At 32.4% G+C, this 15,510-nt stretch overlaps 1 protein-coding gene across 1 annotated transcript; it reads left to right on the forward strand.

Moving 5' to 3' along the window:
* Positions 1 to 1,010: 1,010 nt before the first annotated feature.
* LOC126729203 (vacuolar cation/proton exchanger 2-like) lies at positions 1,011 to 7,619 on the forward strand. The gene is made up of 7 exons (XM_050434882.1): positions 1,011 to 1,100; positions 4,119 to 4,379; positions 5,029 to 5,096; positions 5,211 to 5,239; positions 5,742 to 5,938; positions 6,122 to 6,331; positions 7,452 to 7,619. Exons 2-7 carry the CDS (start codon positions 4,119 to 4,121, stop codon positions 7,518 to 7,520), a joined length of 834 nt encoding a protein of 277 aa, XP_050290839.1. The 5' UTR covers positions 1,011 to 1,100; the 3' UTR covers positions 7,521 to 7,619.
* The last annotated feature ends 7,891 nt before the right edge of the window (positions 7,620 to 15,510 follow it).

Raw genomic sequence — 15,510 nt, forward strand, 5'->3', positions numbered from 1 at the left:
AAACTAATCTTATTTTTTTCATTCTTTTATTCCATTTCTTTCACCGTGCACTCAGATCACTCATCTCCCTCAATCATCAAACACTCATCTCCCTTAATCATCAAACACTCATCTCCCTCACTCATCTCTCTCACTCCATCAAGCACTCATCACCGTCGCCGTCCCAGCCCCAGCCCACGCCGTCGCCATCGCTCCTTACCACCATTCTTCCTTTGTTCAACCTCACGAAATGCCTGTCCTCCTTCACCAGCCTCTTGTTCACGTCCTCGCCTCCGGCGAACGACACCGAAGGGCACCGCAGGAACACGAACCGGCTAAACGACATCGGACTGGTGAAGAGAATCCACTCCTCGACATCGGAATCGCCTCGATGTCTCAGCCGATCCTTGGAGTGGCAGTGGAGAGCGAAACCTTGACTTGGGGTTTTTTTTTTTTGGGTTGAGCCTTGATTTGGGTTGATGTCTCAGCCGATCCTTGGAATCGCTTGAGCCTTGATTTGGGTTTTTTTTTTTTTTTTCTTTCTCTGCTGTGGACTGGTGGTGGTGGTGGAGGAGGATGTTTGTGCTGTGTGGTGGTGGTGATATATTATTTTATTAGAGTAGAAATATTATTATTTTATTGTAGTAGAAATATTATTTTATTGTGATGAATATATTATTTTATTGTGTTGAAAACTAAAATAGATCCACTGCTGTAGCATGTGTGTAGGTAAAATAAATAAAGTAACTTTTGGTGGAGGTAAATTGTTAAAAATTTAGCTCCATGTGGATGCTCTAATAATTACTGTAATTCACCAACGTGCATGCATGGCTGGAATCTCATTTCCAAGTATTAAAGTTTCGACTAGGGAAGGTGTGAATGGGTATATAAAATATATATTGTTCCGTAAGGTACAATAGAAAAGATATACAAAAATATTAAAAGTCCATAGACTTTCAGATTCCTAGTGTGAACACCATTAAAATAGTAGACAACTTGGAGGTTTGAGCTGGACCGTTCACACTAGGTGGTGTTTCTATATGCATTCTCATCAGTGAGAAAACAACTAGAAAGCTCATTTCTCAGCCAGACAGCACTTGCACCTTTCAAAACGCTTCCAGGTTTGCTCCATTTTCCCTTGCAGATTATGTTTTCCTTTGTAAGGAAAATTTGAAAAGAAGGATTAGATTTCAGTTTTTGAGTTAAATTATTTGAAAGGAACCTTTTTTTTCCCTATTCATTGCTGAAGTTTATGGGTAGATTTTAAGTTTTATTGATACATGAATTTCAAATGATTAGGTGCATGACAAGTGTTTTTGTTAAAATCAAATCCTCAAAACTGAAATCCAAGATTTTTATGTATTAATTCATTAAATCCTTTGACTTTAATTTCTTATGTCTAAATACAACCTTTACTAATTCCTGTTTCTTCTCTTATACCATACCAATGTCTATGAACTGATTGTCATGTTTTTTTTAGTTGGTATATGAATATTTCTTGTTTCTTTGCTGTCCATGATTAGAATTTAACCTTCTTTTAAGTTTTGTTTTGAAAAATAAACTCCAACCCAACTAAGCCCTTATACAACTAGTTGTGTGTTAGTGTGAGCATATATTTGATGATATTTTGGATGTGAGGTTTCACTCTTATTTTCCTTTCTACCAAAAAATAATATTACATTGGTCTTAATGTCAAAACCAAAATATGGTCTCAAGATCGAGACCAAAAGGTGGTCTTAGAAATAAAATCTAGACCACTCTTGAGGTATCAATATTGAGACAGTGAGTCCTTGATCAACCATATGTCAATAAGAGCATTATGAACTCATTGTAACTGGCATAAGCTTTATGCAATATTGGAAATTATATAACACATATTATGCAATGTGATAAATGGTTATATATCTTGAGTGGTTATTTAGTAGGCTAAACCTACCTACTTGTAATTAAGCACCCCAAGACATGACTCATGAATGTCATTATGTTTGTCAACTAAACAGTACTTTTAGAGGTTGCTCAGTGTGGATCTGTTCTAAATTTGAATTTTAGAATATGCCACTAACTCGGAGTTAGGATAGAGAAAGGAGTTGCCACTTAGTTTAGGATTAAGAATCACTCTTTTGAACCTTATCCAGAGATCCAGTTATAACTAGATCATAGGTTTGATGTTAGGGTATGAGCATGGGAAGATGTTGGACATCCAAACTTGACATATCAAATGGATCAGGCTCCACTTCATACCTCATATCCACTTTCTAATGAGGCTTAAGCTAGATCCCCACTTTCTGATGGGGCTTAAGCTAGATCCTTACAAGCATGGAGATTTGGAATAAAAAGCATGTACAACAAGCAAGCTTAAAAATTAATGATGTAAGGGGTGGATGTCTTAAGTCAAAAGGGAAAACAAAGAAAGAAAAACAGTATCTTAGGATGCGTACATGGGGATGGGTAATGCGTATGCATCCTTGACGCAAAACTCTAATTCTACATTTCTATGAATTATAAACAAGACTACTATCTAAAATCGAAAAGCAAGAACAAAAAAAGTAACTAAAGATAAATCTTAAAACAAATAAATTGCAAAGAACATAAAGCAGAAACTAAAAAAAGGAGGACTTTCCTCAATCTAAGAATCCCCTGGATCAATTTACCACTCCTTTCAGTTTTGAAGCAAAATTTTTGCCAACTAAGACAAATGGGCCAAAATGGCAAAATACCCATTTCGCCCAAAACAAGTAGCAAAATGCCCATGTTTTGAAACTATTTAAGGAAATACCCCTGTTTTGAGCTCGATTTTCTAAAAATCGAGTTATAGGCAAAAAAGTTGCAAAAACTTACAGGGAACTCGAGTTCCATGTAAGGTTTTGCAAGTAACTTGATTTTGGGCGAATCAAGTTTTTCATTGAAACTCGATTTTTATAAAATTGAGTTTCAAAACAGGGGTATGTTCCTAAATAGTTTCAGAATATAGGCATTTTGCTGGAACTTTTGGGCGAAATGGGTATTTTGCCATTTTCGCCAAGACAAATGAGTTAGAAACTTTGAACTACTTAAGAACCCCCCTCCTGAGAAGGGATTTTTGTTTGATAAGCTCTTTTAGAATTCTAAGTACTACTCAACTCTTCACTCACTCTCCATAAATGTTTGTCTCAATGTCTCAAGCCCCTTTTATAGGGGGTTATGGGGTTTGAAATTGAATCCTCAAAATACCCTAAAACATGTCCAAATCATGCCTCGCACATCTGGGGGGTATACTTTTTTTAGGGTTTTTGACTGAAGCATGCAATGCATGGTGGAACCATGCTCACGCATCCTCCAAGCATGCATACGCAACTTGCCTTATTTCAGCTTAAGCCCACCAAGAGACAATAACTCACATGTGAGAGGGAGGTTGTTAGGTATTCACAAGTGAATGAAGTCTCACATTGAATAAAAGTGAATGACTAATATAGTATAGTGGGACCTAAACTCATTGTCTTAAGCTTTTGAGGTAAGAGATATTCATATATGTCATATTAATTACTGCATTGAAGTCGACCCAATATATTATTTCCCCCAACAATGTCAGAAATCAGTTTTTTTTTTTTTTGATCTACTGGAGCAGTAGTCGAAGGTTTGTTGAAAATTCCTTTTCAATCGATCGAGTTATGATTGAAAGACTAATGAAATCGCCAATTCGTTTGATCAAGTACCTATCAAAGGGCGGTCTAATTCCTTAATCACCACCATCTTTGTGATGATGTATATATCTTGATCTTTTCAACTTAAACATTTTAACAAAGTCTCAGACTCGATTCATTTACAATGTCATGAAATTTGACAATCCAAGTCCTTGCAACTATTACAAATATAAAGAGAATGTTACCTCTCACATAGTCACACCACACTATCACCAAAGTGAATTTACTATAAAATCAGGAGTCTAGAGATTTTTACTCATCCAAGGCCTAGTAGTTTTTGAGGTTTATTCTTCTTCTTTCTTCTTTTTTATTTATTTATAAAAGTTCTCAACAATATGCTTTATTATAAATTTATAAATTAGAAGTTAAATCCTTCAATGAGGTTAAATAATTTCCTGTAATTCTCTCTTTATATTGCTTAACATAGAAATTTATCACTGAGCTAATGTTTCTCCATAGATGATATCCATGGAGGAAAGGATATACCTTGAACACGAGGAGATATCTACATCCCGACGCAACAGAACTGAAGTGCATGCTTTTGAGTTTGAGACATTTGATCTTAGGCCTAATGATAATAATGCCAGCTCTTCAATCTTCAAGCGTATTTGGATCAGTCTTCCCAGAAGTATTTACATTGTGTTGTTCAAGTTACGAGTTAACATGCTATTACCTTTTGGTCTTATTGCCATATTGGTGCATCATCTTTCTGAAAAGCAAGTAAGAAGTGCAACTTACATAATAATTTTTTGACCCTTTACAGTTTGACATGCTGCATATGCCAAATGGTGCACCCACCCAAAATTTTGTTAGAATGATGGTTAAGTAATCAAATTCACTATTTTTTAATAGCTTAAATTTTTGTAGAATAGGTAATTTATCAAGATAGTAAAGTAGATGGTCTTGAATTTGAACTTTGTTTGCACTACATCTCATTTTAAAAAGTTATACTTTTTTCCCCTCTTTCTATGGACCGTTGGACTTCTAACCAATGAGGTGATGACACAGGCATGCATGGCATGCACATGAACTTTTAAAATGTGAGTTCAAAACTGGGTGGAACTATGTAACTCAATTCATTATAGGTGTTACAATATTGGTTGAAATGATTAAATTCAAAATTTCTTAACAGCTTGTGCTTTTGGGATAATTGATAAATCATCAATAGAGTCCTTACTTATGAAGGGGAAATTTGGACCTACAGGCTAGGAGGAGGTTAAAATTTAGAAAAATAGTTTAGTGATTAACTTCACCATTTGGTTCATTTCCTAACTGCTTTAATTTTGGGGACAAAATTGATGACATTTATGCATATCTTTCCCCCTGGATTAATTTGTTCATTGGTAACTACATATTTTTTGTATTACAGGGATGGGTGTACATCCTCAGTTCAGTGGGCCTAGTACCTTTACCGGAGCTTCTGGGTGTTGGGGTAGAGTAAGCATTGATTTTCTTAGTAAAGCTTAATAAAAATATTGGTATTATATCCTTGTTATTATTACCAACTTTCCTTTGGTATTCAAATTAACACCTTTGGCCATTGTGGTTCAGGCAACTTGCATACTACACAGGACCTTCAGGTAACTTTTCTTTATTCTAATACACCATTTGACATTGAATGTTTAATGGGGCTATACAAAAAAGTCTATTATCTTAGAGAAATGATAGGTCCACAACATTTTTACAACATTTTCACAACAAATTATAAGTGACAAGTTGTTACTAGTTGTTATTGTTGGAGTAAAAAAGTAATCTTAGTGTTAGGTTCAAATTTGAACCGGTAACAACTAACCATTTATGATTTGTTGTGAAAATTTTGTAAAAATGTTGTGGACGTAGCAGCTTTCATTATCTTAACATGGTATCATATTTGTAACAATGCTGCACCTATTCAAACTGTTCTGGTTTAGAGGCAGATGACTCATAAACTGCTTCAATTGGATAAGTTTTCTTCGGTAGTTAGCATCTTAATCATTGGTTAAAATTACCATCCCGACATAAAGGTCGCATTTTTGTACTTTTACTTATGTGGTCATGTTTTTTGACCAATGTGTGCATTATGATATTTATCACTTTCTGCAGTTGGAGGTCTTTTAGATGCTATGTTTTGCAATGTAACAGAACTGATCATTCCAATTTATGCGTTGAAATATGGGATGGTAAGAGTTGTTCAACATTTCTTGTTGGGCTCCATACTATCAAAATTACTGTTAGTGCTAGGAAGTGCATTCTTCACTAGAGGGACTCTTGATAATAGGAGAGCTCAGGCGTTCACTGAGGTAGGTGATTGTTATAGTGATCTTATTAGCCGTGTCACATTTCTTAATGAAATATGATACTCTAAAATCTTTTGCATTCACTTTCGCATTTCTTAATCAATAGAACTAACATTATAGACGGCTGTGTTTTTTTTTTTTTTTTTTTGGGGGGGGGGCGGGGGGGTGGGGGTTGGTGGGGGGCAGAAAACTATCTTGGTGAATATAGGAATGTGGTTGATGGCTTTTATGGCAATAATGTTTCCTACCCTTCTTCATTCCACAAACACAGAAGTTTATTTTGGGAAGTCGGAGTTGTCACTCTCAAGATTCAATAGCTTTATAATGCTAGTGACTTACATGAGTTACCTTTTCTACCAACTAAAATTTCAGCAGAAGCAGAATCCTATTGATGAGGTGAGTCCTCTATTAAAGGTATGATAAGAAGCATTTATGGTTATTTTTCACATGTAATGGATTGATTAAAATTTCTGTATATGTATCCATTAGTGAGAAAGAAAAAAAGGAGAGACAGTTGAATTTTCTTTTACAGTAGACTTCCACAAATTGCCAATATTTTGTCTTTATCATTTGGCTTCAGTTATAGGTCAACTTACTAGGTATGTTTAAAAGGAACCTTTGATGTATGTTATTTGCAGTGCTAGTTTTGATTGATGAAAACTAGATAAGAAATCTAGAGTGATTTCTTTAGGACCATATTTTAATATAAGTACAATTATGAGTACATGGAATGCAATTTTAGCAGAGCTAGAAATAGGAATGATATGAAATTGAGGACAAAGAGTGACCATCATCACCACCTTGAGTAAATGATTCATGCTTCTGGGGATATTCAAAATGATATTATGCATATGAGTAAGCTTGCTAGATAGCTGCTATGTAATTAGTTGTACCAAGTTGAATGGAAACTTTTCTAAAACAATAATTACTTTACCAATTATTTATGAAATTGAATGTTGGCCTGTTGAGAAACGACAAATTCAAAACATAAGTGTTGAGGAAACATATATATGCTGGGAGGTTGTGTGGGAATAGTACATATGATAGAAAATGAAATAGATGTGTTTGTGATGAGGCTGTCAGCATATGATTTGGAACTTCAAAACAACTGAGTAGTTATATTAGCACCCATAGGTGTTGACTTAATTCAAGTAAAAGTTGGTATAAAAACTTTTTTCTTTGATGAATAAAGTTGGTATAGAAAATTGAGGAAGACCAAAAGAAAGGTCATTATAGGTGTTAATAAAGCATCTGATAGGCCATACATTTATAGAGAAGGTAGCTTAATGGCATAAAGAATTCATATGATGAACCCCTTATTCTGGATAAGGCATAGTTGAGTTAAGTTGAGTTTATTTGTACTCTAAATATTTATTTTTAAATGTATTATATATTCTTAATTAATACACATGAAAATATGCAAAAACTTTATATTTAGTTTGTAATAGTATATCAAACATGTTAAAATTTGTCTAGAAACTGAGTTAAAAAGACATAAGCCTCACAGTTGTTGCAGGGAGTCACTCATGAAGAAAATATAATAGTAATAATATTACAAACTGAGTATATATATGCAAAATCTTGATGCTCTAACAATCACAATGGTATGCCATGGGTTTTGATTGGACCACCGATCAAAAGTTATCACACAAATAATTTTCAATGACCGTGGCTCACTTGCACAATGGGTCCAATCACGTTTTATTTTAAACACTTAATTTTGATTGGTTCCAACAAGAATTGATTGGATTTCATTTTATTTCATTATTTTTTTAAGAAATAATAAAATGGGTTTTCCTTTATGGCATCTTAACTGGTCTTTTGAAAAACAGGTTGGATAGAGAAAAAGATATGATCCATGAAAATTTTCAAAAATAATAGAAAATGCTCAAAAACATTACCATTTCAAAAGCAACTTGAACCGCATTTTTGGCTTAGAAAACGTTGAAATTTGGTTCTCTCTATTTTTGGAAAAGTTGTAGAGAATTAAATTTCCTTTCAAAAGACACAAATCCCAAATCAATTGGAAATTTGAGCAGAAAGTTACAGCTAAAACACCAAATAGGTGTAGAAAATAACACAAGTTCAGCATCATTTTCAACTTCCTTTCAAATTTCAAATGGTGATCAACACCTAATCCGCTCTAGCTTATCTAATAGGCTTATCTCCTCACTTAGCTTTAGAAGAAAGTTAACAACTTAGTTTTAAAGCTAAGCCATCCCTTCCCCTATAAATAGAGAATACCTCTTCCATTTTCGGCACCCCAATTCCATCTGGAGAGCTAGTGAAAAAGCAGAAAAGAAAAACTGTTGTGCAACCATTGTTTTTACTTTGGTTGTAGTTTAGTACTTCCTTGATTTCTCCATAGCCTTTTAAGTGATCACTTCCCCCCTTTAATTTATGCTCTATGCTAGTAAGTAGTTAATTATGTTCTTTAAATTTCTGCACTAGTTTATTATTCCTTATATTTCTTGCTCTCTCTTTAGTCTTTCAAAAAATATTAAGATTCATTATAGTTTGTGTCAAATTGCTGACTTGCTTTCCTTTATGCTCTCATAAAATATATGTAGCTTTTGATTAAGCTTTCTTTTCATATTAATAAACTATATGTATTGTCATATGTATATAAATTATATTTATTACATTGACATGAGTTTATGATCTCATATATTTTTATATTCAGCCTTTAGTTTGATATTCATGCTTAAATGTTGAGTTCGCTATCAAGGTGAGAAGACAAGAATTCATCAAGCTGAAAGCTAAGAGATTCCATCATGATGAAAGAGATGAGAGCTTATCAAGTCATAAAGCATGAAGCAACCAAAAAAAAAAAAAAAAAATGTTGAGTTTGCTTAAACTTTTGGTTTGTTATCCTATGCCTAAGTTTCATTTTCCTCCAACATGCTTAAACTCTTGTTTGCTATCCCACTTTTGCCATAAAGTCTCAAAATTTTTCAAATTCATTTTTTTTTTCTTTTTTCTTTTTAATTTTCCTTTTCTTATTCTTGTAACAAATGTAAATACTTGATCCTCCACACATAAAACAACAACAACAATAGAATCTTAGTATTAAAATTTGGGTTGACTATGGTTCATTGATAGATTAGATTGGTCATCATGACATGAATTCTTTTCCTTCATTTTTTTTTTCTATTTGAAAATTATACCCTCCCTAATTGACATAAAAAATTAATAAAACAAAAATAAAAATGAAATAATCAAAACCAATATGGAAAAAGTTAGAAATAACAGTATATAGTTCCAAGTTTTATAACATTGATTCTCCAAATTTGAGGAAATTATTCTTCAAATCATACCAAAAGAAGTTTGGTCACATTGAACTATTAACAAGTAACCACCCTCTTTAATTTAAGGCTGATGATCTAAAGGAGTAAACGAAATCAAGTTGAAATAATCCCTATCCAACACAATTGCTTGGTATTTTTTGGTGACAACACCGTCCTCAGCTGTCAAGTCGAGCCGGTAATAGGTCCCATTATCGACTCGGGTGTCGCCGTTAAACACTTCCACGTACAAACCTCAACAGCGACCCTGACCTCTTGTTGTACTGAAACACTGAGACTGCTCCGATTGACTGAATGAAATGGTCTTTGATGTTCTTTATCGGCTGCCAGTCACTCTTATCAAGAACACCAAGTTTGCCTTCCATGGCTGTTGTGTAAAGTGAAAGGGTGAGAAGGGTGAGAAGGTAAACGCAATTCTGGGTCTTCATTGTAAGTCTAGAGTGAGAGAATGGTTTCAATGGTGGTTGGTATTTATAGGGGATAACAACTGCTACCTATGGCTATAAATGGAAATCCAAAATTGTCATGGCACATGCAATATTGCAACGTGGTTATAAAATAAGAAGAAAAGTTGTGATTATAAAATAAGAATAATTGACAATAATAATAATAATGAAAAATTTAAATTTTAAAAAAATAGAGAAGGTTTTATTAAAAAAATTGACTTATATATTTTTAGAATATGTTAATATGGTATAAGAGTAATTAAAGGAAAAAAAAAGTGTTTTTCAATTTTTATGAAATGCATTATGTACACTTTGAATTAATAATAGTAAAAGTCTAGAGAGGGCCATTATTTAAAATTATATCTAAATTTATATGAGATGGGTTCACAGGATCAAGTTACACCAGGTGTAACTTGATAAGGGCTGCATATTTTTTAGACCATAGATTTCTAATCAATCTAATGATTTAAAAAGAGATTAAATTTTGCAAGGATGTGGTGTGAAACTCATGTTTTACCCCTTCTATCCCAATATACCACATCATTTTATCACATATTTAGGATTTGTTTGGATAAGCTGTTTGAAAATGTTTGTTTTTAAAATGTGCGTTTGGAAAACACAAATTTGAAAACCACAATAAAACGTTTGGTAAAACTTGTGTATAGTATTAATTTAAAATTGCATTTCCATGCAAATTACCAAAAAAGATTTAAAGACTTAATTTTGATATTGATGTTATTCTATCGTTTTTTAAGTAGCTCATGAAAATAATAACGATAAAAATAAAAATAAAAATAAAAATAATAATAACAATATTCACTAATCCTAAGATTCCCCACTAGCCTTTTTTTTTTTAAAGTAAATATTATTAAAAGCAAAAACTAAATTATAATAACCCCCAATTACTATCCCTTCTCAATGCTAATATCAACCTCAAATATAGAGAGAGAGAGATTTCATTCACATGGGCATGCGAACTTCTTCTTGTAAACATGGACGGAGAGCAAGTGGAAATGCAAGTTGTTCCTACAGGTAGTGCCTTCTTGTTTCCATTTACGATAGTGATACAGCTGTGCTCGTTCTTGTTTTGACAACATTCTCCACCGCTGCTGCAAATTCCACCTGAGGCCTTGAGCAGTGCTGTTGTTGGAAAGTTAGGGAGGTGAGTTTATTTGTTGGCTAATGATTTTGTCACTTAGCAAATGCTTGAGGGTGTTTTAGGTATTCAAACCTTAAAAAGTACTACGAATTTGTGTTTTAAGTGGTGTTTTTCAAAAAGTTAGTTGATACTTCAGTTTCAAATCATGATATATGGCATTTGAAAGAATGCAGTTTCTAGTAAAATCACAGTATCAAACACACACATATTTGCGTTTTTGATAAAAACACGCGTTAAGAGTTTTAGAACCGTTTATCCAAATGAGCTCTTAATATTAAGCACAACTACACCCAATCAATTCTAATACTCATATATAAATCCAATCAAATTGGGAATTTATTGTTATGTTATTTGGTGTGATAGGATGTATTAAATTTTAAGTAAAATACTGATGTGACAATTATTTATTGGATGGTGTAAAACTTATGTTTTACATCCCATCCTTACCAAATTTGGACTCGTTAAAAAAGCAACATTAAATGGTAATTACCTTACACCTCTTTTACCTAATTAATAACACTTTTATTTCTCTCTCCTTATTTATTATTTATTTAAAATCTCATTAAAGTTAAACAGCACTTGGCCATTTTTTTAAAAATTTGGTAAGGATGTGGTGTAAAACCCATGTTTTACTCATCCAATTTCAACATGCCACATCATCTTATCACATATTTAAGAATAAACACAACCACACCTAATCAATTCTAATACCCATGTATAAATCAAACCAAATTAGGAGTTTATTGAGATGTTATTAGGTGCGGTAGGATGTAGTGAATTTTAAGTAAAAAACTGATGTGACAAGCTTTTATTGGACGTTATAAAACATTGATTTTACACTCCATCATATATATTATTTTATAAGATGGCAAAGTATAACTCTATTCGCACTATCCTTTTCCCTGACTATATCAGTTACAAACCTAATCTTTTTGTTTTGATAATTCTTTTCCAGGATTAAAACTTCAGTGTGAATATATAAGTTATTGCTTACATGTTCTCATATGGTCTCAGTGCTACTGTACGGTAGGTTGGTGTAATAACTTCTCTTAAGTTGTGTTATTCTTTTTATGGTCTTCATTTTTTTTAATGGGAAAAACTTGAAGGAAAATTGGTTGCAAGACTACGTGATGTGTGAGAATAAATAATTATTTTGTAATTGTAATATAATGTATAATTTGTTATCTAATTTTTTTTTGAACATAATTTGTTCTCCTGAAAAATTAAACAATTGCTATTCAGTTCAATTAGGTCTACTTTGGTCTCATTTGGTTCAATTAGGTACATATCAGTCCATTTTGGTCCTATACAGTCCAATTTGATCCACTCGGTCAATTTCGGTCCCCTTTGGTCCATTTTAGACTAATTAGGCCTTATATTGATTCTTTTTGTAAGTTGCCTTTTCAAATTTTTAGCTCAAAAATTCTTTTTTCCCTCCTTAATTTTTGGGTTGAAAAGTATGACATATTTGGGCTAAACTCTTTAGTTTTGAGTTAAATACAAACAAAATAGACATTATAAATTAGAAATATGGGCTCGAAAAATGCAATAAAAATAATAAATATTCAAAAGTTCTATTCAGCCCACTTTGGTCCTATTCCATCTACTTTGGTCCACCAATTATTTTATAATCTATTACAATGACAAACATGATACGAATATATCATTGCAATAACTTGATATCAATTATTTTACAATCTATTACAATGAAAAATATGGAACAATTATTTATTACAACGAATTTATCGTTGCAATAATTTTTTTTATTGCAACAATATATATATCATTGCATCAAAGTTGTCATTAAAATATCTAGATATTATTGCAACGAAATTTTTTGTTGAACAAATTTATTACCTCAAATTTTATTGCAACAACTCGTTGTAACAAATATATCATTGCAATAATTTTTTTATTGCAACAACATATATATCATTGCAATAATTTTTTTATTGTAACAACATATATATCATTGTATTTAGATCTTACCCATTTAGAATTATAAGAATCTTTTGCACTCAATAGCCTTCATTCAGTGAACAGCCTTCATTCAAGCCAAATGGATATGGAACTTCTACATCTCCACACTTGTTAGGATAGTCAAGCTTGGCTACAGATGTTGTTGCCACCACTGGTACTGATGTTATTAGCTTATCATCAGTGACATCTGAACTAGCATCCAAGGTAAGCCCATGTCAGTAGCTTTGTTTATCATCAGCAAATATGAAAAAAACATTTCTCTCTCTCTTGTGTTTCTGAACTTTGCACTCTCTCTTTGGTGTTTGAATTGAACTTGGAGATTTATGTTTAATCTGCCTATTATAAGAGAGAATTAGTGATCTTGATCAGGTTGTTAATAATGCTTTAGTTAAAGGTGCCATCCATGTATGAAAATCAATTGCTTGCCGAAATAAATCAACATTTTTGTTCTTGGTTTTGTTTTGGTGTAACAATTGACATTCTTGTTTTTGTTTTTGTTTTTGTGCAGTGGGCACTCCTTTGTGTTTGAATTTTCTGAACTTTACACTCTCTTTTGTGTCTAAATTTTTTGAACTTTGCACTACACCTTTTATAGGCAGAACATTAAACATAATTTTAAAGCATTTTGCTATGCAAGTTATCACTTTGCTCATAGAGGAATATTTTGGTAACGAGATATATGTACGCCAGAAATTGTTTGTTTCAATGCACAAGGATCTTACCTAGTATTAAAATTGTCGTTAAATTTACTTCAAGGAAATTTTATTTCAAGTTGGCTTGTACAATTTAGTCGTTCATGTACACACACTACTAGAAAAAAGACCTGTTACAACAAGTATTATTGCAACAACAAAAATAATTGGGATAATATATATACTATTACATTTGTGGGTTGTTTTTTGTTGTAGTAGTAACTTAAATTTATTACATCCATTAAAATTGTTGCAAGAATTACTTTGTTACATCTAAATGTGTTGTTGTAATAACTAAACCTTATTTTATTTTGAAATATGTTGTTGCAATAAGTAACTACTTATTTCACATCAAAAAATATTATTGCAATAGGTGAAAAACAACTTGTTACATGTGTTTGATCGTAAACTCAACTTGTAATGTACATATTTGTGTTTTTGGACATATTAATTTGATGGAGTACTTTGACTTTTGCATTTTTAAATTTGTATTTTTATTAATTTTTTATTGTAGTTCCTTAATATAATGTTTTTTATTGTCTTATAATGTGTATATTGCAAGGTAGGATAACAGACAAATTAATAATAATAAAAAAACTCAATCTATTGCAATAAGGTTGTTTGTTGTAATAAGCTATGACATTTTCACGTAAATATCACATATTACAACAAAACCTTTGAAGCAGTAAACTTTTGCCACAAAATTATTTGTTGTAATAAAAACGTTATTGCATCAATCTGTTTGTTGCAATATGTAGAATTTATTGCAATGAGATCTTTGTGTTGCATAAATCTATTGCCTCGAAGTTTATTACAACGGCTCGCAACAACTTTTTTGATGTTGTAATAACACCTTATTGCAATGACTTTTGAAATTATTGCAATGATTTTTCTTGTTAGAACTAGCCTTTTTTCTTGTAGTGACACCTCATAACAAGCCAAGCCCATGCTTGTCTTACATTACATGTCCCAGTTGTGCTATGTTGTTGTGTCCTTTGTTGATCATCTTCAGTCTTCTAATTTTGATCTCTGTCCTTTGTCTAATTTACTTATTGGTAAAAACTTTGGCGGCTTGCTTGAAGGATACAAGTGAACTGCCTAAAGATGAATACAACATTAGTTAATAAGTAGTCTTCAATCTCAGTGTAGTTTTATTTACTTTGAGCTTTGGCAATTAGGATTTATAATGTTTGAGGTATTTGTTAATATCGAATGGAGGTAATGTTGTGGATTTCAACTAATTCAACTAGCATTCCTTATTATTAAATAAGGGATATAAGTTTGACTATACTAAAATCCAATTGGTGTTTTAGTCTAATAGATATTAGGCACAATTGCACTTTTAGTCCCTACATTTTGACGTTTTTCCATTTTAGTCCCTACATTTTATTTTTTCCACTTTTAGTCCCTAAAACCAATTTACGCTTTCCGTTTTCGTCCTTTCCGTCAGTCAACCGACGGAAATAGCTGAGGTGGCAGCCGGAGACATTAAAATATTATAAAAAATGCCACATCACCTATGACACATCAGCATTTAAATTTAAAAAATTAATTTATTAATTTTAACTAAATAAAAAAAATAAAAACAGAATTAAAAATCAAAATTCAGCTTAATTAAGATTTAAAGAGTAAGAAAAAAAAAACTTGTAATAACTTTCTCAATTTTTCTTAAATTTTCTTGTCAACCAAACAAAACAAAATCATCAATAAACACTAAACTCAGACCCAAACTCATCTTTCATTTTCCCAAATCTCTCTCTCCCTCTCCCTCTCGGGTCAAACTCCTCTCTTGGCTTTCTCTTATTTATTTTTCTCCGACGGTCCTCTCCATTGAGTGCATTAATGGTACTTCCACCACCGACGAGTGGACTAGCGATTGTTCAAGTCATTCTGGGCAGATCCGAGGTCGATTCCTTCGTCTTCAATGGCCCCTACTCTTGATGTTGGTGGTGGGTCGGGTTTGGTGGCTATGAATCGTGGGTTAAGGACATGC

The sequence above is a fragment of the Quercus robur genome, chromosome 5, assembly GCF_932294415.1.
Source record: "Quercus robur chromosome 5, dhQueRobu3.1, whole genome shotgun sequence".
Lineage (NCBI taxonomy): Eukaryota > Viridiplantae > Streptophyta > Magnoliopsida > Fagales > Fagaceae > Quercus > Quercus robur.

Bases quoted from the DNA above. Each gene is read 5' to 3' on its own strand.
- LOC126729203 (XM_050434882.1), top strand. From the start codon at position 4,119: ATGATATCCATGGAGGAAAGGATATACCTTGAACACGAGGAGATATCT. The intron at 4,380-5,028 runs GTAAGAAGTGCA...TTTGTATTACAG, and splicing joins ATCATCTTTCTGAAAAGCAA to GGATGGGTGTACATCCTCAG. The intron at 5,939-6,121 runs GTAGGTGATTGT...GGTGGGGGGCAG, and splicing joins GAGCTCAGGCGTTCACTGAG to AAAACTATCTTGGTGAATAT.